The following is a 26,302-nucleotide window of genomic DNA, read 5'->3' on the forward strand; positions in this document are numbered from 1 at the left end:
GTAACACTTTTAAGAAAAATATTATCTAAATTGCCAGCCTCTTTGGTGCCTAGACTCCTAAATAAACAGCACGAATAGTTTGTAGTATTTGGCTTTCAGACAATGGACAACAAAACCTCAGCCAATTCTCAGATAGACCCCCGACAAAGCTGGAAACCAGAGGAGCAAGAGCAGAGCTGGGGTGGGGCTGAGGTGGGGAGGTGGAAGCGAGGCTGGGGGTGAAGTAGACCATAAGTCTTCCCCTCTCATGAAGCTCATTCGGAAGGAATCTCTAGAAAAGAGGTTCTTCACTTGGGCTCTAGGGATGGCTAGACGGGGTCCACGATGCCCTTCAGAGGATCTGAGAAGCTATGAACTAGTTAGGAAAACCTTCTGTGAATAACTTTCTAGAAAAAAATCTATACTTCTGTCATGTTTTCAAAGAGATCTACGAACAAAGCAAGGTTATAATGACTGATCTAGAAACTGGACAGATTGCCGTACTGCTGTCATTCCATTTTATAGCTGGTAGGTTTTATTATACTTGTAGTAGAAATAATAAAGTTTAGGTCCTTTAAAAGTGAAACAACTGAGCTGTGATCATATAACCAGGTAATTGAAGAAGTTCCTATTTACCAGACATTAGTCGATTTGGGTTTTTTGTTTTGTTTTGTTTTTTTGACGTCTTTGAGATTAGACAATTGCTATTTTATTGAAGTTCAAATTTAACATAAATATACTCACACTTAAGAACAAAGGGAAATGTTAAGGAAAAATCATCCTGATATAATTATTTAACTGGCCAGGTTGCAGTGGGCTCTTTTTTTCCTGTTTTGAGGGATAGGACATTATCATTTTTTAATACTTAAAACATATGAGTGAGTCATGACCACCCTAATATATGAAAAGTGAATTTTATAAGATAATGCTAACTAAAAAGACTAGTTCTATCACTGAGCTATAATTTAACATTAATAAATACATTAGTGTTAAAAAAATTTGTGTCCTTAATATTCAGTGACAAATTTATAAAGAAAATTCATACACAAAAGAACATGAGCTCAATAAGATAAAGAAAAATTTATTTTTGACTGTAATATGAGGTTCACCCATTCCGTTAGTAAATGCACATTTATTAATAACCTATCTATAAGGCTCTGTATCTTATTTTCCTCCACAGGATTTTCCATTAAATGACATATTATTTTACTTCTAATGTATTTGCTTATTTCCTGTCCTTCCAACTAAAATATCCATTCCAGGTGAGCAAAGACTTTTTTTTTACTGCCATATATAAACCGAGTTCCTCATAATTCATTAATTTTAATTGAATAGTGTTTAATACTAAAATAAAAACATAAAACAAAAATTAGGGACATCTAGTCTGTTCTTAGTGTTTATTGGTGTTGTTAATCCTTTTGTGAAAAATGAACTTTTTTAAAAAACAAATTGCTTCTCTCTGATCATTATCTTGTAGACAGAAATTATTTTGTAAGTCAGTCTCTGGAGGGGGTTTGGTAATTCATTCATAGCGTCTGTTTGTCAACTTGGGAAATATCTGACATTTAACTCCTTTTTATAGAATAATCCATGCAAAATAATAACCAATGAATAAATGTTCTTAAACTTCACTGTGTGCCTATAGTTTTAGATCTCTGACATTTCAAAATAATGTGAAACACAATGGAACATATTATGAATGCAAAAGTCAATGTAGTTCCAAATCTCTCTACTTCCTTTCTCTAGTCAATTAATCACTAAATTACCTGTCATTTACTCTTCAAAGACAAATTAGAAACACTTTCTTGGTGTAATCCCATTTGTACAAGAAGAGAGCATTAGTAATTAGTCTTGTGCATGTATCTTTGAGGGAAAAAAAGAGTGACTTATGAGTAAGATGAACAGTAAGGACTGAAGATTCCTGCCCTCTTTTCATTGCTCACTTTGCGCATGGCATCTGGGTAAGGTCATTTAACTGAGTCCCAGCTTCTCTGTATGAAATGTAAAGCTGATACCATTGAACTACAATAGCCCTCGCAGAGGAGTGGTGAGGATTAATGAGCTAATGTTAGTAGAACATGGTATGCTTCTCTAAGGAACTGACCCGAAAATTACATACTATTATTTTCATCTAACCAGTTATTTCATCTATCATATGAAAACTTCTATGGAACTTAAAAGAGGATAAAACAGATATTCTAAAAGAATAAGATACTAACATAATTTCAGATTATAAATTAAGTAATTATCAAGATAATGTGGTAGCAACCATTTATGGTGACAAATTCAAGGAAAGAATAATATTCTTGAATATATTTAGTTTCTGTGTATTAATAATTTTTTTTAAATTTTAAATTTGCAAAACAATTTCTCTGAAATGGAATAAAGGGTTAGTGTTGATACAAAAACATTTACTAAATACTTTGCAGGTATGGGCCATGTGATTATGTAATCAGTACTAAGACCCAATATATGAAGGAAAAAAAAATCGAACCAAACTTTATATACCCTAAAACTATTCCAAAAATCATACTTGGAATGAGGTTTGGAAATAACTTAGTATATTCCAGCATACACTCAAAAATGTTCTGTATTTATGTAAAATTCAATTAATGCAACTTTGGAAGCCCATTATTAATCAGAATGGTTGAATGATAAACTAGTTTCAAGTGAGTTAATGTACTAGTTAATAAAATATGTCCAAATAGTAGAGGGGTGAAAAATGTTCTCCATTGTTATAAAACAAATTTAGAAATGACAATCAAAAAAATTAAAACCGTCTGAGCAGATATAAAATTTTATGCCAAGTTCAAAGAAGAAAGTCTATTTAATCACTTTTAACTGAGATCTACAAAGTGGGAAATAGTGGAGTTTGAAGTCCAAAAATATCCATGATTAAATCCTGTTTTTGTTGATTTCTGGTTGTATGGTTACGGGCAAGACTGCCAATAACCCTGGACCTCAGTTTCGACATCCAGAAGAAGGTGTTAATGATGCTCTCTTGATAGGGCTGTTCTCAGAATCAGAAGTGAGTATACAAAATGCCTAATAGTGCCTAATAAGTGGTGACTATTATTGAAGTCATTTTTTGATAAGCATAATGCTTATTAGAATGTCTACTAAAATTTAGCAAAAGATTTTCAGTATCTTTTGAATGGGAGAGGATTTAGAACATTGGTAATAAAAATATTAGAAAGCTGAAACTTTTGGTAATAGATTTCCATTAAATCAACCTGTATAATCTTCCTTAAATTATTTACCACTGTTAAACTCTATTTCACAACATTCTAATCACAATGATCTTTAAAATATACAAATAAAATATATTTCTAAAATATAATCAAATGTACAAATCTTATCCCTTTATTCTTAAAAAATATTGATCTATCGCTACACTTAGCATGCAGACCTAACAGAAAGAAAAAAAGAACACAAAGTAATACAAAACATATGAAAGAATACACACCTCCCATTTTATAATCATTTCCTTGGGTTGAGAGGCTTGAACTCTTATATTTTGTGGATTCTTGTCTGGAGCTGAAAAATTACAAGCATTAAAATTATTCTTTTCTATTGTATGGTCCATAGGTAAATTATTAAATAGTGCCTTCTCCCTCAAAAACCAGATTTTTAAATAACTTTGATTTATATTTGTCTGTTTCTATCTGACTCAGTTTGTAAAAAGATTTAAGGCTGGTTTTTTTCCAGCTTTATTGAGACATAATTGACACGTAACATGGTGTTTAAGTTTAAGGTGTACAATGTAATGGTTTTATACATGTATATATATCAAACATACATATATATACACACATTTTATATTTATACATATAAGTTGTTAAATAATGACCATAGTAAGGGTAGCTAACACATCCATCACCTCACATAAGGCCGCTTTTAAATATATCTATTTCTTTAAGGAGTAAAATCGTGTTTTTGGAGTGATATGATTACTATCCAATGAAAACAAATGATTTACTTTATATATCTTCATTACATTTATTTTTTTTTTTTTTAAAGATTGGCACCTTAGCTAACATCTGCTGCCAACCTTTTCTTCTCCTTCTTCTTCTCCCCAAAGCTCCCCAGTACATAGTTGTATATTCTAGTTGTAGGTCCTTCTGGTTGTGCTCTGTGGGACGGCAGCTCAGCATGGCTTCATGAGCAGTGCCATGTCCACGCCCAGGATCTGAACCAGCGAAACCCTGGGCCACGAAAGCGGAGTGTGTGGACTTAACCAATCAGCCACGGGGCCAGCTGCTACATATCTTCATTTTAAACCTGCTTTTTAAATTTTTAGACTTGCTTTTTAAAATCCTAAACCCACTTTCTAAATGTATATTTTAATTTTAAACCTGCTTTACCTTTTCTATTAGAATTATTGTTAGAAATGTATGTTGTCAATATTTGCTTCTAAGTGAATAAAATTAAATATCATTTGTTATCAACAGCCCAGTTTCAGGGTCAATAAATAGGAAATAGCAGGTAATGTGCCCATGAAACATATTCAGATGGATCCAGTTTATACGGAAGGGCTAAGTAGGGAGTTTAGTGCCAAGTTCAACTTATATTAAAATCACGCAAGTATCTGATTCAGTTATTACCTCTGCTTGCTTTTTCTCAATGCAAAAAGGAATTATAACCTAGCATATTTATTTCACCCAGGAAAAAAAAAATAATACCATGCTATGACCATATTGATAACATGCCAATTCAGTTACACAAATTTTTGTACTATCATTCTTGAAATTAAAAAAAAAGCATCTTGGGAATTGAGATAGATATTAAATATGTATCTATTTAGATACTGAGACAAAAAATACACTAAATGCATAAAATTAATGACATTAGATACATTGAAAATTTAATAAGGTGCCTATAATGAGTCAAAAAGTTTTATTTCAGAAAGTTGAAATAAAGAGAAAAGCGAGAAAGTTGACTTTCTCTATACATACTGGATGTCAGTTTAGAACTTACTTTACTATATCTGGTTTTAACAAGATATTTAGCTATCAGAAATTACTCAGAGTAATGTTTGCTCAAATACCTCCCCATGATTTCCTGCTATCAAACATTTATATACTACTTATGAGACTGCTATAGTTTGAATATTTTGTGTGTGGTTGGTTTCAGAACTTTTCAAGCGCTCTATTGGGAGAAATCTAAAATCTTATACCATGCTATCAGTCCATTTTTTTTTTTAGATGTTCAAAGTTGGGGCAAATCTAAACTATTGTGTTAGAAACCTGACTTGAGAACCTACATACCTGCTGGAGGTGTCTCATGATGGTCTGATGGCTGGCTTGGTTGGCTTCTCCCCACTTCATTCACGGCTATGACCCTGAACTGGTATCTCACATATGGAGCCAAAGATAACAAGACTGTTGTTTCCTTTCCTTGGACTCTAGTCAATTCCTCCCATCTTCCAGGTTCCTCTTTGTTTCCTTCAAATTCTACAATATACTCTGGCAGTAGGAACATAGAAAAAAGATCAGAACAAACTGAATTGTTATACTAAGATTCATATAAAGTATTAAAAGTTTTAAAGGATGTTTTAAGAAGAACAATCCATCAACTGTGGTGAAAAATGGCTTTAATATTAATTTTGACTCTGCAGTGTAAGAAACATAGTTATCCCAGGTCTTCCCTACCGCTAATATTGCTATTGTGGTCATCTCCAGCCTCCCAGGTCAGCCGAACACTCCTGTTCTGCCTTTCAGACAAATGAAGGTTTTCTGGTGGATCTGGAACATCTAATTAATAACAAAAAATAAAGGTAAGGAGAATGCAGATCATTGCCTTTCTTTCCCAAATTTCTTCACTCAAGCACATTGCCAGCCCCCTTCCTCTCTGGGTCCATGTCTATACTCTCAATTGTCCACACCTCACCAGCCCTTCAGGTTCTATTCAAAGGCAGCTTCTGTCACATCTATTCCCTATTGGACGTATTATCTCCCTCTACTCTAATTACGGTTCTCAAAGGGCCATCCTTGCCCATGGGCATCAGAATTTTTTTAGGATCACTTAATAATGATGAAGATTTCTGGGCCCCACCCCTCCGGCTTACTGAAGGAGCTGGGCCCAGGAATCTGTATTTCTAAACAAGTTCCTTGGGTGATAATTATGCACACTCAAGATTGAGAAACATGACTGATCTGAAGTGAATCAGTATCCTCCAGCTTATATACTTATTTATATGCCTGATTCATTGCCTGCACGTGACTAAACAGATCTTCAAGAATAGGGGTCATATTTTACTAATCTTTGCATCGCCCACAGTGCCTTGCACATAAATGTTTTATGATTAAATGAGTAAGCACAAACTATATTATCACTTCCATCATGAATATAATTATCATACTAGAGCAATAGAAATTAGGTCCTATCACTGTAGGAAAAAAAGATAGAGAAACATGAACTCAGGCTTTTCTTTTTCCTGCAACTGCTTTGGATTTTTATTGTAATTTATAACAACGAATTCTCAGTATATTATAGCAACTTTTATATCATCTTGGCATAGAGTTATGAAAAAGAGTAGGGAGTCAGTTTATATTGGAAGAGTAAGATCTGGCACTGATAAATGTTGTGACAGAAACTAGAAAATTGAGTAGGTGATGACAAATTTTAAGAGTGTTAAAGTCCAAGGAAATTTCTAGTACTTTTAAAATAAAAGCATCAGTAAGAAGAAATCTTACCCCTAGTGATTTTTATTTCCAAAATTTGGGTTCAATTCTCACATTTATTTGAGGAAATTTATTTTTCTCAGAGGAGACAATGAAATAACATCTAAAAGTAGCATCTATTGACACTGCTGAGTATTTGCCAATTGCTGGTAATATTACACAGACAAAAAATATTGCTTTCAATTCAGAAGAGAACATGTTTACTTTTCAAATGTGATCAGTGACTGTCCAAACTTCAGGGCCTTAAATAAGAAATTATTTCATCAACAGGTTTCCGAATCTCTGAGCTCAGAGAACTGATATTTCTCTTCAGCACTTACTAAGAGCCTACTCATATCTGAACTTTTCCTGAAGCAATCAATACGGCATGTTGCATCCGACACCAAAATCTGCTCTTTCTGAGAATCATGTGGAGCTAGAATTGCTGGATTACAGTTGCGACTTAAAAGAGTGATACTCTTAAAAGACGTTTATGTCAAGGCTTTTGAAAGTAACTTCTGATTGAAATCAGTCAGGCATATGCTTTTAAAAATTGCCTTCCATGGAAAAGAGTCTTTTAGAATCTACACATGGATCTGTCACTTGTTACTGTCAGTTACTGAGATATGCTTCTTAAAATCAGAGATGGGCCTAAAAAATTAGAATGTAAACTCTAAGAAGTGGTTAAGAAAATGCAGCTTATCTCATCGAATATTTTTTCTAAAAATTTTATTTTCACTCTAAAAATAATTGGTAATTATTTCATATATAAATAATACATATAATAATAGCCATGATTTATGTTAAATTATCAAAATGTAATGGTTCTGGAAGAAGACAGCCTAAGCATATGACTGAAATATTAAATTTTACAGGGCAATTAAGACAGTGTGTACCAAGTAGGGGGAAAGTCCATGAATCCTGACACTTATCCTCCTACACTTGTGGTGCTTGAGATAAATTCAAGATTATCTAAAGCTAAACTATTTTATCTGGTGAATTACTGTTGGAATAATTACTAGAGGATTCAACATTTCTGCTTATAGTCCCTGAAGTAGCTGAAACTCCTATGGCCAAACATCTTGCCTAAAGGTACAATTCTATTGAACCAAGTCCATACCTTCTACCACCTGGGGACTGTTCTTTTTTCTTCTTTATCTTGCTTTTGTTTTTTTTGGTAGAACCCAACCTGGTGGCCATTTCCTTTACCTGAGACATATTGGCCATCTGCTTTACTTGAAACATAGTGGCCATTTATTTCACTTGAAATACAGTGGCCATTTGCTTCACTTGAAGAGATCCATCCTGTGTATTCCTTTTTCACCAGTCTACATCAAAGCAGACTGAATTGTTTCCTCTCAGTCTGTACCACCTCCCCCTCATTAGCAAGCTTCCTGTGGATCCCAGCAACCAGAGTGCTAAAGATACAAATGCCTGTTAATGACAATGATTAATCCAGACATACGATAAAGGAGTTTAGGCAAAACCAAATACTTTTAAGGAATATCAGCAAATTAAAGGAAAAACTAAATGATGCTCACTAAAACAGAATTATAAGACAAAACTGTAAAATTGTCTATATCAGTCAGGGGTCCAGTAGAAAACAAATAGTTCACACATTTTAGGATAGTTCAAAGAGCTTTTAATAAAGACTCTTTCAAAAGATATGGGCAGGAGGGTGTCCGCCCGGTGGCGCAGTGGTTAAGGTCACACATTCCACTTCAGTGGCCTGGGGTTCCCTGGATCCCAGCTGTGGACCAACGCACTGCTCATCAAGCCATGTTGTGGCAGGCATTCCACATATAAAGTAGAGGAAGATGGGCACGGCTGTTAGCTCAGGGCCAGTCTTCCTCAGCAAAAAGAGGAGGATTGGTGGCAGATGTTAGCTCAGGGCTAGTCTTCCCCAAAAAGAAAAAAAAAAAGATATGGGCAGGATATCCAGGGTCAGGGTGAGGGGAACAGTTACTAGAATCCCCTTAGAGAAAACTGGGTGGAGAGCGCCTCCTAGGGAGAATCACTGATTTTGGCAATGGGACACAGCCCAGGGAGGGAGTATGGAGAACAAACACACCCACCCACCCGCCTCTACTGCCAGAGGTCCCCAGGTTTCATTTCAAAGCAAATGAAAGCTTGAGGTTAAGGGTTTGTTGATATTGTCCATACAGGTTAGATTTCCAGATCAGAAAGCTGGTGGAGAGTGAATCTGGAAGGGAAACTGGACGAGACATCCAGCAGATGGTCTAAGAGCTTTAAACATGGGTGATTGCAGGGGTAATTACATTGATTACACTAGTGAAGTGTGCACATTGTTTTCCAATTATCATTATCATTAAAAAAATAAAAATCAAAGGCATTCCTTTGCAGGACCCTTGAAGTCTCTCCCCATCCTTCCTGTAGGCCTGGAAGCTCAGTCTATGCCTTTAGTTTAGAGCATGACCACTGTGCAACCCCCTCTGGACCCCCATTCTGATTCCTCTACACCAACCCATCTCCATTCCTCAGCCCATTTCTTTGCACACAAGAGCTCTGGAAACTCAAGCATGCTTTAGCTTTCTTCCTGCTGATAGCATTGCCTACCTCCCACTCCTTTCAGCGACATTACCCATGTAGGGAAAAGCAATTTAGCATTAATTAATTTCTTTAAAACCAGAAGAGCAGAAAGCATTTGAAAGCGGGGTCACTATTTAAGTGAAAAATTCAAACTAACAATATATGTGCAGGGGCTCAAATAATCATTGGTTTAATTGCCAAAGAACAGTGAAATTTAATCAGTAATGGAGAAGAAATGAACAGAGATTTCTCATTAGTTAGTGCACTTACCAAGGATGGTTACTTGAGTTATATCAGCAACGCTATCTAGAGCAGTTTGAGCTGAACAGGAGTAAATACCTTTGTCCTCTAAGGTGACATTAGATATAGTCAGATTAGCTCCATCAATAATTATCCTACCAGGAAAAAAAGTGAGTGCTATGATGAGGATGAAAAGAACAGAAACATAATCCTTTCGAAAATACATGTTCCCCATAGGAAACAATTCAAGGAAGAGTAAAAACAAAACAGAACAAAAAAAACTTCACATAATGCAAATTTTATTAGAGGATACCAAAGTGGAAAACTGAAGATAAAGCATTACTCAAGCATATGCAAATTTCTACTCAGCCATCAAAGGGATCAGTTTTATCTCTTTTTGTTTTAAATTACCATATCCAACCATCTGTGATGCATGGGGCAGTGATGGAACTGTGTTGCCTGGTGTGTCTGAAGAGTGCCCCATACTTCACAAGAGCTGAGATACATCTGCACAATTCTTAAGGTATGGAAGGGAACTGCCCACACAGGATCAATTAGAGTGCTTCTTACAAAGGCAGATTTCTGAATCATACTTCAGTTTCCCAGAGCCAGAATATCTGAGATGGAATCTAAAAATCTCTATTTTTGACAAGCTTCCCTTTTTTCCACAATTCCACCTCCCAAGTAAAACGCATACTAAGATCTATAACAATTAAGCTTTGTGACTTATTTGAACAGTAGATGGCAGACAAGTACTTCTTTTCACAGATCATTTACAACTAGCTTTTTATCATTTGTTCTATTTTTGCTGATTTGTAATTGAGTTTGTACACGAAAATTCTTTTTCAATAATTATACCTTTTACCCTATACCTATGTATTGTTAACACAATTTTCAATAATTATACCTTTTACCCTATACACATGTATTGTTAACACAATTATTCAAGTATTTTTTAAAAACTAAAGGGCCATTACATCCAAGATATATTCACAGCAGTTTGCTATTTAGTTGAAATAAATAGTGTCATTCTTGTAGGGAGGGAGAGAAACTCTTATATAATTGAAGTTTTCAAGTAAAACTCATATAAACTGCTGGAAAGTTTGAATTATAGAAAACTACTTAAAATTGTAGTAAAATCAAACAAGGTCTACAATTTGATTATAGACAAAGTCAACCTCTCATTCCTACACCAATAACTAAACAATTTTCCAATTGATATGACTTAGTATTGCAAGTCAAGAATCTCATAAAAGATGCAAAATATGATGTCAAAAACAAAACGTGGGAGGAAGTAAAAATGTACTGCTTTTAGAATGCACTCAAACTTAAGCAACAATCAACTTAAAATAGACTGCTAGATACATAGGTCATTATATATGAATCTCATAGCAATTACCAACCAAAAACCTATATAGATACACAAAAAAATAAATAGAAAGGAATACAAACATAACACTAAAAAGACAGTCATCAAATCACAAGGGAAGACAGCAAGAGAAAAAGAAAAGAAAAGAGAAGAACTACAAAAACAGCCAGAAAACAATTAACAAAATGGCAATAAGAACATACCTATCAATAATTACTTTAAATGTAAACGGACTAAATGTCCCAATCAAAAGACATAGGGTGGCTGAATGGATAAAACAAAACAAGACCCATCTATATGCTGCCTACAAGAGACTCATTTCAGATCTAAAGACATACACAGACTGAAAGTGAAGGGATGGAAAAAGATATTCTAGGCAAATGGAAGGGAAAAGAAAGCTGGGGTAGCAAGACTTATAGCGCAGACAAATTAGACTTTAAAACAAAGACTGTAACAAGAGACAAAGCAGGGCATTACATAATGATAAAGAGATCAATCCAGCAGAGGATATAACGCTTGCAATATCTATGCACCCAACATAGGAGCCCCTAAATACATAAAGCAAATATTAACAGACATAAAGGAAGAAATGGACAGTGATACAGTAACAGTAGGGGACATTCACACCCAACTTACATCAATGGATAGATCATCCTGACAGAAAATCAACAAGGAAACATTGCCTTAAACGACATATTAGACCAGATGAACTTAATAGATATATATGTAACATTCCTTCCAAAAACAGCAAAATACACATTATTTTCAAATGTACATGGAACATTCTCCAGGATAGATCACATATTAAGCCACAAAACAAGTCTCAATAAATTTAAGAAGATTGAAATCATATCAAGCATCTTTTCTGACCAAAACAGTATGAAACTAGAAACCAATTATAAGAAGAAAACTGGACAAGACACAAACACATGGAAGCTAAATAACATGCTACTAAACAACCAATGGGTCAATGAAGAAATCAAAGAGGAGATCAAAAAATACCTTGAGATAAATGAAAATGGAAACACATTCCAAAATGCATGGGACGCATTAAAAGCAATTCTAAGGGAGAAGTTCATAGTGATACAGGCCTAACTGAGGAAACAAGAAAAATCTCAAGTAAATAATGTAAACTTACCCCTAAACAAACTGGAGAAAGAAGAAAAACAAAGACCAAAGTTAGTAGAAGGAAGGAAATAATAAAGATTGGAGTGGAAATAAGTGAAATATAGACTAAAAAACAATAGAAAAGATCAATGAAACTAAGAGCTGGTCCTTTGAAAAAAAATAAACAAAATTAATAAACCTATAGCCAGAATCATCAAGGAAAAAAGAAAGAGGGCTCAACTAAATAAAATCAGAAATGAAAGAGGCGATGTTACAGCAAACACCACAGAAATACAAAGGATCATAAAAGATTACTAAAAACAATTATATACCAACAAATTGGACAACCCAGAAGAAATGGATAGATTCCTAGAAACGTACACTCTTCCAAGACTGAATCAGGGAGAAATAGAAAGCTAAACAGACCAGGGGCTGGCCCCATGGCGGAGTGATTAAGTTTGCACACTCTGGTTCAGCAGCCTGGGGTTCACCGGTTCAGATCCTGGGTGCAAACTTACACACCACTCATCAAGCCATGCTATGGTGGCACTCCACATAGAAGAACTAGAATCACTTACAACTAGGATGTACAACTATGTGCTGGGGCTTTAGGGGGTAAAAAAAAAAAAAAAAAAGAATCAAAGAAAATCCAAACAGATCAATTACTAGTAATGAAACTGAATCAGTCATCAAAAAACTCCCAACAAACAAAAGACCAGGACCAGTCAGCTTCACTGGTGAATTCTATCACACATTCAAAAAATATTTAATACTCATTCTTCTCAAACTCTTCCAAAAAATTGCAGAGGAGTGAAGGCTTCCAAAATCATTTTATGAGGCCAGTATTATACTTGTCAAAACCAGATAAGGATACCACAAAAAAATAAAATTACAGGCCAATATCCCTGAGGAACATAAATGCAAAAATCCTCAACAAAATACTAGCAAATCTAATTGAACAATACATTAAAAGAGTCATACACCATGATCAAGTGAGATTTATCCCAGGGATGCAAGGATGGGACAGTATCTGCAAATCAATGAATGTGATACACCATATTAACAAAAAGAAGGAGAAAAATCATATGATCATCTCAATAGATGCAGAAAAAGCATTTGACAAAATTCAACATCCACTTATGATAAAAACTCTCAACAAAGTGGGTATAGAGGAAACAGCTCTCAACACAATAAAGGCCATATATGACGAACCCACAGCTAACATATTCAGTGGTGAAGAGCTAAAAGCATTTCCGCTAAGATCAGGAACAAAAAAAGGATGCCCACTCTTGCCACTTTCATTCAACATGGCATTGGAAGTCCTAACCCCAGCAATCAGACAAGAAAAAGAAATAAAAGGCATCCAAATTGGAAAGGAAGAAGTAAAACTGTCACTATTTGCAGATAACATGAAATTATATACAGAAAACTCTAGAGACTCCACCAAAAGACTATCAGAACTAATAAGTGAATTCAGTAAAGTTGCAGGATACAAAATCAATATACAGAAATCTATTGTGTTTCTATACACTAACAACAAACAATCAGAAAAAGAAATTGAGAAAATAATTTTATTTGCAATGCATTAAAAATAATAAAATACTTAGGAATAAATTTAACAAAATAAAAGACCTGTACTCTGAAAATTATAAGACAGTATGAAAGAAATTGAAGAAGACACAAATAAAAGAAAAGATATACCATGCTCATGGATTGGAAGGATTAATATTGTTAAAATGTCCATACCACCCAAAGCGATCTACAGATTCACGGCAATCTCTATCAAAATACCAAAGGCATTTTTCATGGAACTAGGACAAATAATCCTAAAATTTGTATGAAACCACAAAAGACCCTAAACAGCCAAAGCAATCTTGAGAAAGAAGAACAAAGTTGGAGGTATCATGCTCCATGATTTCACACTATACTACAAAGCTACAGTAATAAAAACTGAATGGCTCTGGCACAAAAATATACACATAGATTAACAGAACAGAATAGATAGCCCAGAAATAAACCCACGCATATATGGTCAATTAATATATGACAAAGGAGACAGGAATATACAATGGAGAAAAGACAGTCTCTTTAATAAATGGTGTTTGGAAAACTGGACAGCTTCATGAAAAAGAATGAAAGTAGATCACTTTCTTACACCAATTACAAAAATAAACTCAAAATACATTAAAGACTTGAAAGACAGTTTGAAGACAGTAAGAACTGAAACCATAAAACTCCAAGAAGAAAACATAGGCAGTAAGCTCTTTGACATCTGTCTTACCAAAATTTTCTTGGATATTCTCCTCAAGCAAAGGCAACCAAAGCAAAAATAAACATATGGGACTACATCAAACTAAAAAGCTTTTGCACAGCAAAAGAAACCATCAGCAAAACAAAGAGGCTATCTACTGAATAGGAGAATATATTTGCAAATGATCTATCTGATAAGGGGTTAATATCCAAAATATATAGAAAACTCATACAACTCAATACCAAAAAACAAATAATCTGATTAAAAACTGGGCAAAGGACATTAATAGACATTTTTCCCAAGAAGACATACAGGTGGCCAACAGACAAATGAAAAGATGCTCGAGATCACTAACCATCGGGGAAATGCAAATCAAAACCACAATGAGATATCACCTGACACCTGTCACAATGACTATTGTCAAAAAGACAAGAAATAGCAAGTGTTGACAAGGCTGTGGAGAAAAGGGAACTCTCGTGTACTGTTGATGGGAATGTAAATTGGTGCAGCCATTAGGGAAAACACTATGGAGCCTCCTCAAAAAATTAAAAATAGAACTACCATAACATGCATACCATCTTGCAATTTCACCTCTGAGTATTTATCTGCAGAAAACGAAAACACTAATTCAAAAAGATATGTGTAACCCTATGTTCATTACAGCATTATTACAATAACCAAGACTGGAAACAACCTGTGTCCACTGATAGATGAATGGATAAAAAAGATTTGGTACATACAACAGAATATTACTCAGCCATAAAAAGAATAAAATCTTGCCATTTGCTACAGAGCCAAGGGCATTATGCTAAGCGAAATAAGTCAGACAGAAAGACAAAAACCATATGATTTCACTTACATGTGGAATATTAAAAACAAAACAAATCAGAAACAAACTTATAGATACAAAGAACAAACTGTTGGTTGCCAGAGGGTAGGGAGGTAGGGGGATGGGAAAAATAGATGAAGAGGATCAAGAGGTACAAACATCCAGTTATAAAATAAGTCAGTTATGAGGATGTGACGTACAGCATAGGGAACACAGTCAATGATATTATAACAACTTTAAATGCTGACTGATAGTTCCTAGACTTGTCTCAGTGATCATTTCATAATATATATAAATGTCAAATCACTATGTTGTACACCTGAAACTAATATAGTATGTCAACTTACTTCAATAAAAAAATATAACAACAAAAAGTAAAAAACAAATCTCACTGTAATTCTAAATATGATAAAGTTTTGACATAAATTAGCTTCTCAGTTCATGTTAGTTATGTGTCCATTTGGTACAATATAAGAATATTGCATATACCGACAATGTTTGAAAATTTTACCTTCTTAGATGAAGAAATGCAATTTAATAACCACTTCATCAGGGTTGTTTGTGCCTTGCACAAAGCTACTCATCCACAAGGGTTCCTGAGAGCTGCAACCTAGCCTACAGTCTTCTTGCCAAGATTTATACTCTGGCATGGTGCTGCTTTAGGCCAGAAAGAAAGGGTAACTTTTTAGTAACTCATTATCCCAGAGGAGGTCTCTTTTTTAATCTTACAAATGTGCCTCAGGTGCCCTCAAATTTATCAAAGTAGAACGACCCACTGATCCTTAAAATTTGGTAGGTATGTTGTCCCTAGGGAGCTTATTAAAAACATTCATGTCTTGGCCTCAGTCCATATTCCAAATCAGAAACTTTGGAGAGGAAGGGCAAGGGCCATTGTATTTGAACATGATTCATAGGTAATTCTGGCTCACGTCAATATCTGACAACTATTTGTGTTAGCAAGGAGACACTCTGTTACGCTGCAGTAACAAACAACTCCAAATTCTCAATGCCTAAGACAATAATCATTTATTCCTCTCTTACATTATGTTTCCATCATAGGTCAACTGGATCCTGAAGAAGAATAGAATCTTGAAGAAGCCCTATTATTACATTTGTTAAGCACAGTATAAATTTTAAAAATGGTTTCTACTCTCATAGAAGCTGCTCTCCAGCTTCATCTTCATCTCTATTCCTCCCAGTCCTTTCCTCTGTTTTTACCTGCTTATCTCACCTGAATAACCTGCTATATCACCCTACAACCTCTCACCTCTTTCATCTGCAATATCCAGCTTGCTAGTTCCCAACCCATGTTAACCTCTGCTGTTGTCTTATTCCATTCCATCTGTGTAATAACCACGTATCGCTGAAGGCAATATGACAAAGTCATTCTCTCTTTGGACACCTGCGTTCGCAGCTTAGTTCTACTAATTATGACTTCTGTAACCTTAAACCAAACTTTGAGCCTAATTTGCCTTAACTAAAAAATGGGGATAACAGTATGTTTTTTCTCCCCAGGAGAAGTAAATGAAGTACAACACATAAAATAACTAGTGTATAAAGCGTAGCATAGTATGTGTTCATAGGGTGTTAGTAATGTTAATTAAATTGATTTTATTCCTTGCTGGCTTGTAACTAATCATATTTCTTAAGATCCCCATCTCCTGCCTCTGTTGCCTCTCTGCTTGAACTGATTACCTTACTTGCTGATTCGTTAGAGAGGGACTCTTCCATCCTTATAATCTCTACCTATACTAATGCCTTAGAATCTCTGCATCCTTATTCCTCTCCCCTACCCGCTGTGCTCTGCCACCTTCATTTGCTGTCCTTTCTGAGGATGAATAGTAGCCCTTCCATGATACCAAAGATAGAGCCCTCCCTCTTGTACTCTTGACACCCTTTTCTCTCACATCCTATTCACAGACACATCCATATACTGAATATCCCTCTCTCACTTGCCACTCCAGTCTCTCCTGCAGGACTGGGTCCTTGGCTGCGCCTATGGTCAAGAACAGTGCCCATTACATTTCTTAAGCAGGGGCCAAATTTTGAAAATGGTTTGATATCACATCCATCCTCCTTTTCATTTTTGATAACAATAGTGTGGGGTCTAGAGCAACCTGCAGAAAGCCACAGAAAACTGCGTGAGGTTATTCCAGCCTTCTTTATAGGCTTGCTGTGAGAATTAACAAGGGAAAGTGTGTCAGTGGGTATAATGGGCCAGAGAGGCAGTTTCCAGCCTTATCATACCCCTACACATGACAGGGGACAGGGGGTAAAAGAAGAAGGAATTTCACCTCTCATTATTCTCTATTTCCTTTTGATCAGAAATTTAACCTCTTTCTAGGTAAAAGCTTCTGGTCCCCAGCCTAGTAATAAGGAGAAGGTGTCCCAGCAGAAGGTGAGAAATGGGAAGTTAATAAGGGTTCTCTAAAATTCAGCAGATACCTGTAATTTCTTATCCCTGCTCTATTTCCGTGCCTGCTCCTGGCTCCAGTCAAGATCAGCCAGTAACAGTCCCTCCTTGCCTTCCTGACTCTGGAGATCTCTTCTGAGCTAAGGCTCCTGTTCCTCACCCCCACCCCTTGTTTAGGAACAGCATCTGTGTCACTTGCTTAGTTCTCTTAGATAGCCCTGGGCTTATCTGAGTGTCAGCCCCAGCATAGCAGAAACTATAAAACAGAGTGCCACAAAGAATCTGGTTTGAGTTTCTGCGGTCAGAGCCTAAATATGCAGGTCACATTACCAACAAGGTCTGAGTCTCTGCTTCCCTTCTTGACTGTAGCCCAGGTGTCATATGGAAGACCTCAAATAACTAGACAGTAGTGAGAAAAGAGGGAGAATTTGGGGAGCTCTGAGCAGTTAACAAATCAACTGAGAACTAACACAGGGCTTCAGATCTCTATTGCGATATGCAGCCTTTTAGGTATCAATAATTAATCTCCTCTTGTTTCAATGATAACTGGTTGCAATATATACACTTTCCACAAACCTTTACATATACAGGAGGGGTGAGATGAAATAAATTAAGTACCAAGGCTGAGACCAATGTCTTTGCCCAGAGGTGGCACACACACACGCAAATACCAATAGAAGCCAAGAAGGTAACAGAAATGAGACAATCCCACCAGATAAATTAAGTAGTACAAATCACAATAGCTAAATTAGACTGAGTTCTTAGTATTTTCTAAGAGCTTGGCATGTTAAGCCACAATAACCCTATGACAAAGTGCCTTTAAAACATTTTTTTTAACTGAACTGTGTTATAAAATGTAAAACTAAGGCACAGAGAAGTTAAGCATCTTGTCTAAGGTCTTAGACCCAAAAGATCACAGAGTTGGGATTCAAACCCAGACCAATGGCCTCCAGAGCCCACGACACTGCTGCTGTCTTACCAAGGAACGCAGGTCCTATCTACAAATCTTTGGTTGTACATTTTACACAGTGATAAACAACAAAACATAACTGCAGGTGAGATTTGGCTCTAGGATGGTCAATTTTTAATCCTACTTAGTAAAACTTCAAAAGGAAGGAGAGCTGACCTCTGCATGCTTTCAAAAGACAGTGTAGGCATTCAGTAAACACTGATTCTTTTCTCTTACTTGATGTACTTAATGTCTAGTGCTATTCAGCATCTACTCACACTTTCTTCTTTATTTTTTCTATATTCTCTCTATAGAGGCTGGAAGGCTCAAAAACATGCTTGCCAATACTTTCTAATGGGAAGGATTCCATTAGATTTAGATTCTGCCAGATTCATGTGAGATGGGAGAGAAACGGGAAATGGGCACTGTCTCCTCTGGGGCCATATGAGCAGACAGTGACTTTGGCAGACATAAGAGCTCTCAGTGGCTGGACTCCCTAGCAGTAATAATGGGGCGAGATGGCAGTGAAGACAGCAGCAATTTCCAGACATATGGATTGCAGCTGTAGTGCCATGTGATGAAGAACCCAAAAGTTTAGCAAGCAGTTTCCTTTAGGCCTATCTTCTCATCTTTCCAATAGTTTTGTGAGCACCCAAGCCCATGCAACAAATATGCCTCAATTACTTGGAGTGGTTTCTGTTTCATGCACTAACAGGATGGTACACATTATGTGAAAAGTCAGTAGCAAAAACACGAAGACAAAAATGTGAGAGAAACATGAAACAAGGACATTGTATGAGCTTTTAAATATTGTCTTGAAAACTAAAATTTATTAATCGGTTTTTGTATTTTAATTCAGTGTGAATATTTTTGCAACTAGTTTTTTCAAATGCAAGGTTTAATCCCAAGCAAATATTACGACTTATAATAGTTTACCTACCTGCCATCCTCTGTACCATTAATTTCAAAGGCTTCTCCATCTTTACTCCAGGACAATTTCAAACTGTGTTTCAAATATGAGTCACATGTGCTTTCACAACGTAATTCAAGTGTATGTGATCTGGGGACACGAGGATTCTTCGGAGAAATTCTAAGTTTTGTAGCATCTGTTTGTACCAAACAAACATACTAGTTAGAACTACAGAGTACAGCTTACTTTGTTATCAAGTGTCTGGAATTTAATAACCAAAATGGTCAATATAATAGTCAAATCCTCATGCAATGTTTGTCACACTGTAATTGCCTAACATCATATATCATTACTATTTTCTTTCCATTCAGGTCTGGGTATCAGACAAAACTTGAGTGGAAGTATTAATTAATAAAAATTTCCCTTACTACTTCCTGGAAATAGGGAGTGAGGAAAATGTGAGCAAGGAAATGTCTCTAGATGTTGAAAATAATATAAATTCTCCTTTTAGTGCTTCTGGACATGTGATCAAAGCACCAAAAAGAAAATCAATTAATTTTCTGTTAAAGTGTTTATTATTAATTCAAACCTGAGGTTAAATAGTGAAGCCCATGCATAGATTAACTAACAACATGAAGGTGGGGAATTGGAACTTCAGCTCCATGAAGGTAGGAGCTGCACCTCTTGTGTTACATTCAAGTAGCCCCAGAGCACAGAAGAGAGCCTGTATACAGTGGGCACTCAATACATACTTGCTGAATGAGTTATGGTGAGTGATATTTTGAAAATAAATTAGTAGTATGAACAATACGAAGCTCAAACATTGGTACTACGGCTATCTTGAAAAATGTTTGTTTCATGATGACTGTTTCAAAATGTAATCCTTATTCTTAAAGGACATATTAAAGGCAGGATACTTTACCCCAGTGTAGCACTTGGTAACCCTCTCAGAGGCCAAATCTCATGAGCTGACCTCCAGGTCCACAATCATGTTCTAATACTCGCTATCTACATTACGGAAACTGAAGAAACTTTACAAGAAACTGATTAAAAACTTAAAGTGTTAGTAAAATTGATTATTTAGTATTCTAGGCATGAAACCTGAAGATATTATTAAATTGAATTAATTTTGAGTGAATCATTAAACATCCTACTCCTAATTCTAAATTTAAGACAGAAAGCCATTTACTAATAATAGATATCATTTAATAAGCACTAATTCTATTTACTAAGACTCTTCTAAGAAGTTCACATTCATTGTAACCTTTTATAACAATTCTATGAATATTAATATCTACTTTCCAGAAAAGATTAAGGTTAAAATGAAATTAAATAATGATACTAAAGTTTCCTTCCTGGTAAGGGGCTGAGCTGGGATTTGAACTCAAGTATGGCAGAGACCCAAGCTCATGCTTTCAATCATTATGCTATATTGCCCCTTATTCAACTCCATTCTTGACATTCCTCTTTTATATGCAAAAATTATGTCCTTAATCCTTCATTAATATGATTCCTATATATCCCTTATATATAAAATGGACATTAGAATAGACCAAAAGTTTATGAACTTGTCCGTCTCTCTGGCTGCTAGTAGTTTTGAGGTCCACTTTGGGCCAAGCACTGTGTTGAGCAGCAGTAATATGAAGGTTCATTTGGATTCCAGGCTTCACTCTCATTGCCTTTAACCTGGCTCAGTTGCTTAACTTTGATATAGGTTGGCTTTATAAAGTATACAAAGAATCATCTTCATTGACTTCATATGGGTATTTTGAAAATTGTACATGACACTTGAAAATGCAGAGAGACATCAGACGTAAGTAGACACTGTACGAGAATACTTATGTGCTTAAAAAATATAGTCCATGGGCTTGGCATGTTGGATAACTTTAGGATATAGAAAGAAACAAATACTGTGAAAGAAAAAAGAATATAAGACAGCAGAGAAGGAAGGAAGGAATGAAAGAAGGAAGAAAGGGTATGTGTGTGTGTGGAGAGACAGAAAGAAATGTTAAGAAACCAGTGAAAACAGACGATTAAACGAATATGTGCTCTGTCATCTAAGTCCCAGGCCGTGACATTGACATGTCACAATAAACACAAATGCTCCCTACAATCACCACAGGACCTCTCCATTCTTTGTGTTTTCCTGAAAAGTATTCTCTGAACAATTTTAAAATCAGAATATTAGTGAAACCCAAGAGACTATTAATGGCTTCTCAGGATTTTATTCTGAAGAAAGAAGAAATACAACAGTGATGATGATTCAAAAAGAAGAGAAAAACCCTCTTCACCCTGTCATGCCCCAGTCTTTATGAGACTGAGCTTTTATGAGTTTATTTGTGAAATTTTTAGCTCGAAGAGTTGATTACTGGTGACATTACACTGAGTTGGTTATTGTAATAAAATACAGATACAGAAATACACCAAAATGGAGCATCTTTAAATACTGCTGGTCATTCATCTCCAACAACACCTAGCTCCCTCTTAAAATTCTATAAAGCCGTGTGCACATCATTGGCATATCCTATAATCCTGTGATGACCTTTTGTTGAAACACAATCTAGGCGTTTTGAAATTGACTAAAGAAATTTAACAGGTGCTTGAACTTCAACTGTATTGTTTCATTTGGGAAAATGAAGACAAACTGAACCCACGTGAGAATTCATGCAAAGCAAAAGCAAAAAATTACTTCTAATATCCAAATTGGCTGTGACTGCAGTTTTTCCTTTAGCATTTTCTACCCAACAAGAGTATGAGCCAGCATCTTCTTCTGTGGTTCTGTTGATCTGTAACGTGCCATTCTCATAGATGTGGTACCGTCTGCCTTCAAGGGGTTTCGCTTCTTCTACCTTCTGCCTACGGACATAGAAAGCACAAGTCAACGTGGGATGTGACAGAATTGTATACTCTTTTTGAAACTGGTCACTGATGTTATTCAAGCTTATCCCCTAAATGCTTAGTAGACCTTGGGCCGGCCCTGTGGCTGAGTAGTTAAGTTCACACTCTCTGCTTCGGTGGCCCAGGGTTTTGCCAGTTCAGATTCTGGGCACGGACATAGCACTGCTCATCAAGCCATGCTGAGGTGGTGTCCCACATAGCAGAACTAGAAGGACCTACAACTAGAATATACAACTATGTACTGGGGGGCTTTGGGAAGAAGAAGAAGAAGAAAGAAGAAAGATTGGCACAGATGTTAGCTCAGGACCAATCTTTCCAAAAAGAAAAAAAGAAGAGCTTAGCAGACCTTAGGAAATGTTCCACTGGGGTTTACATTTTTCCCAAAATGAGTGATAGGTGTACATTTTACCTGCCCAAGTAGACTGTGGCTGGAGGAAATCTGGGTCCAAGCTCTATGCTTCTGCTGTATTTTTAATAGCTATCAGTACTGTTTTGTAACTGTTCTCAGAGCTTAATAAATATTTTCTGGCTTATTGATGGTGAACTCTTTAGTTAATGATTGCTTCAGGGTACTAAATGGGAAAGCCAGTAATTGCAAGAGATAATGAACCTCCTGCTGTCCTGGGAGAACATTGGTCATTTGGAAATATCAGAGGCCAGGAAGTCCTCCCTGTGCTGTGGACATGGATTACACTTACCCTTATCAACCCAGAGTCATTTTCTCCTACATTCATCCATTTTCCAAGCGTCAGCGGCCACAGCTTGATTTACCCTGCACGTTACGCAATAAGAGACTGCCCGAGCTAAAAAACCCAAAGGCCAAACTCTGGCTGCTGTCCAAACAGGACTTCACAGGGTCACATCTAGGGCCAGGCAAGTGAAGCATTTGCCTCAGAGGCAAAATTTAAGGGTGTGCCGAAAAGATTCTCAGTAATCAAGATAAATAGCATTTTAATGGCGTATTTTTAAAAATCAAAATTAATGCAAAAATACCCACAATGAAAAAAACACCCACATTTTAAACAAAGACAGAATCTGACTCTGCCTTTGCATGACCCTGCCTCGCTCACCTCACTCTAATGACAAAATTAAGAAGAATTTAACCAAGCTTTTCTAGTGAAGTAACAAATATGGTAGATCCATATGACAATGTGTTTGAACTGATTATACCAATCAATATATTGAAATTAAATGCAAAATACATCTTGGAAAAGTTTTAAGCATACGTATTTGAAACGAAATGCGGACTTTGATAACCACATAGATTATATCCAAAATAATAACAAGAAAGTGGTACATGATCTTAGAGTAATATGTGACCATAATGAAAAACTAAATCTATCTGAAAAATTGTCTTGGTCATCACTTCAAGTCTTTGCTTTCCTTTGGGAGCAGAAACGGCTCTCCATATTTCCCCATGTGAGAGAATCCTACAAATTTAGTCAATGGGTCCAGGAGAGGTAGGTGATGAAGTTCTCTACCTTATTTCTCAGAGGCATTGGGTCCATGTAACAACATGGATGCAATGCAGTCTGTCAAATGATGGATGAAGAAACAGGCGAAATTTACAACTGACATTCTCTTAAGAAAACCGTGTACCAGCTTACCAGGACACTATTGCCTCCGGTGAAGAAAAGAACTCGCAATATAAGAAAGCACTGTACCCAACCACCGTAGCATAGTTTTCTTCATCTTCAGTTTGTATCAATGGACGAACATCTATGTGAAAATGGCATAAATACAGTTTTAAACTTTCATGTAAGAAATAATACGAGCAAATTAAGTTTTTCCATATCCTAGCCATATTAATGTTATAAGAATCAAAACAGCTGAATATTATAGTACATATGCTTGAATTAGAAAAGTATTCAAATTTAATATATTTTTGAAAGTACAATTTTAGTATGAAGTCTAATGCCCAAATGTAAGTTGGAACGTACTTTGATTTTTGCCCATGTTTTATGTGTGGAGAATTCAATCTACTTGTGAGTATGACCTTGAATAGTTTCTGTTAGAAAATAGCAAGTAACCATCTGCTCCCAGGTATGCTTACCTACAACATCGATATTGGCATTGGCAAGGATAGTTCCATGGGCATTCGAGGCTTCACACTGGTACACAGCAGTGTGATTTGGTTGTAGGTTGGTAAAACTGATTTCCCTGGAGGAGACGACATCACCAGCAAATGGATTTTCTGCAAGAGATTAAAGAATGTCAGTTTGATAAAAAATAGGACATAAAATATTTATACACCATTTATTAAACATGTCACACAGTATTTATATTTTAAGACCAGTTTAGGATGAATAATAGTTCATTGAAGCCAATTCTTTAGAATTTCTTAACATCCACCATGGCTTTTTCTTTCCAGACTCTTCTGCAGTTTCAATTTTCCTGCAAATTAATATTTATTGTCAAAATATTTGTTGATCTCTAGCTTATTGCTTCTCCATACCCATCCCCATAAGTAAGATTCCAGATTTTCTGTTTAGCATTTAGGTCCCATTATGAACTGAACATCTCCTACTCTTGTAAATTTAGGTCCTGGTACCGCCCAACATAAATCACGATGTCAACACAGTCTGATCCCCTAACCCATCAACACTGGCTGCTGTTTTCCCCCTTGGCACTTTTGTTCCTCTCTTTCACTTCTCTGCCCTTCTGCAATTTTCAGACATACAATTCATTTCAATTGTCTTGTTTTGCTATTTAACCACTTCAGGTACATAATTCATATATTTCATTTTTCCAGTAAAACTAAACCCTTCTTGAGAGCAGGGGCCAGGTTTCCTACTTTTTGGCAATAAATCCTTCCCCACTCCTGATCCAGGCATAATTCTGGAAATATCTTTTGGAAATGAGAAGACTTAACACTTCTGGTGCATTTATTAAGAGCAAAAGAAGTCTGTTGAATGTGGCACACGCGTCATCTCATTAGTTCTGCTCAGAACCTGCAAGATCAGCACTAATATGGCCATTGTGGAGGTGAGGGGACTGGTTTTCAGAGGAGGTGAATGACATGGCCCATAGCATTGGCCACATTTCTGACCCCAAATCTCATGCCCTTGCTGACACTACAACCAAGCAGTGGAAAGGAAAACATATTCGCCAGGAATGTTGAGTGAGGGGCAAAAATGTTAAAATTTTTAGTTTAAATGACATTACAAGATTACAAATAAACCTAATTTCTTTTTTCTTATTGTGCCTCCATTATATAAAATAGTGACCATAATAAATTTGGGGTTATAGAAAATATTGAATACTACATATTAAAATAGAAGAGTTTTCTCATACATCTTTCCCTCTGGGAGTCAGAAATGAATACATTTTTATACTTGACTATGAGCTCCATGGGAGCTGGACTTTCTCTGTGTGTTGTGCACTGGGTCTCCAGTGCCTGAAAAGCAGCTATCATAAAGGAGGCAGTCAGTAAATATTTCCTAGAGTGACTGAAAAATATTTATCTTGGAAGGTATTTTATTCCTGGAAGGTCCCTGTGGTAGGCAGAGTAATAGTCCTTAAAAGATGTCCATGTTCTAACCTCTACAACTTGTGAATATTTTATCTTACATGGTAAAAGGGACTATACAGACATGATTAAGGTTAAGGACCCTGAGATAAAGAGATTACCCTGGATTATCCAAGTGGGCCCAATGTAATTACAAGGCTCCTTAATGTCACAGAACCTTTCCTGGCTGTGGCCAGCCAAAGGGAGATGTGGTTATGGAAGAGTGATCAGAAAGAAGAGAGATGCAATGTTGCTGGGTTTGAAGATGGAAGAAGGGAGCCATGAGGCAAGGAATGTAGGTAACCCTCTAGGAGCTGGAAAAGACAAGAAAAGCGATTCTTTCCTAGTGCCTCCAGAAAAGAACACAGCACTGCTGACACTTGCATTTTAGCCCAGTGAGACTTGTGTTAGACTTCTAACTTATACGATTGTAAAATAATAAACGCATACTGTTTAAGCCAGTAACTCTGTGGGAATTTGTTATAGCAACAATAGAAAACTAATACAGTCATGGGTCACTTAATGATGGGGATATGTTCTGAGAAATGCATGGCTAGGCAATTTCATCATTGTGTGAACACCGTCGAGTGTACTCACACAAACCTAAATGGTACAGCTTACTATATACCTAAGTTAT

General features: G+C 36.1%; 1 protein-coding gene across 26 annotated transcripts in view; it reads right to left on the minus strand.

The window, feature by feature from the left end:
* The window catches only part of CHL1 (cell adhesion molecule L1 like), a 211,558-nt gene that overhangs the window by 17,481 nt on the left and 167,775 nt on the right, over positions 1 to 26,302 (minus strand). For all 26 annotated transcript variants that reach the window (XM_070576746.1, XM_070576745.1, XM_070576762.1 and 23 more), the window contains 8 exons: positions 24,211 to 24,351; positions 23,765 to 23,876; positions 21,949 to 22,115; positions 19,290 to 19,455; positions 9,462 to 9,586; positions 5,631 to 5,732; positions 5,247 to 5,444; positions 3,446 to 3,516 (listed from right to left, as the gene is read on the minus strand). In XM_070576746.1, coding sequence (XP_070432847.1) covers positions 3,446 to 3,516; positions 5,247 to 5,444; positions 5,631 to 5,732; positions 9,462 to 9,586; positions 19,290 to 19,455; positions 21,949 to 22,115; positions 23,765 to 23,876; positions 24,211 to 24,351 — 1,082 coding nt within the window. The remainder of the gene's footprint in view (positions 1 to 3,445; positions 3,517 to 5,246; positions 5,445 to 5,630; positions 5,733 to 9,461; positions 9,587 to 19,289; positions 19,456 to 21,948; positions 22,116 to 23,764; positions 23,877 to 24,210; positions 24,352 to 26,302) is intronic.

This window comes from Equus przewalskii, chromosome 15 (genome assembly GCF_037783145.1).
Source record: "Equus przewalskii isolate Varuska chromosome 15, EquPr2, whole genome shotgun sequence".
Taxonomy (NCBI): Eukaryota; Metazoa; Chordata; class Mammalia; order Perissodactyla; family Equidae; genus Equus; species Equus przewalskii.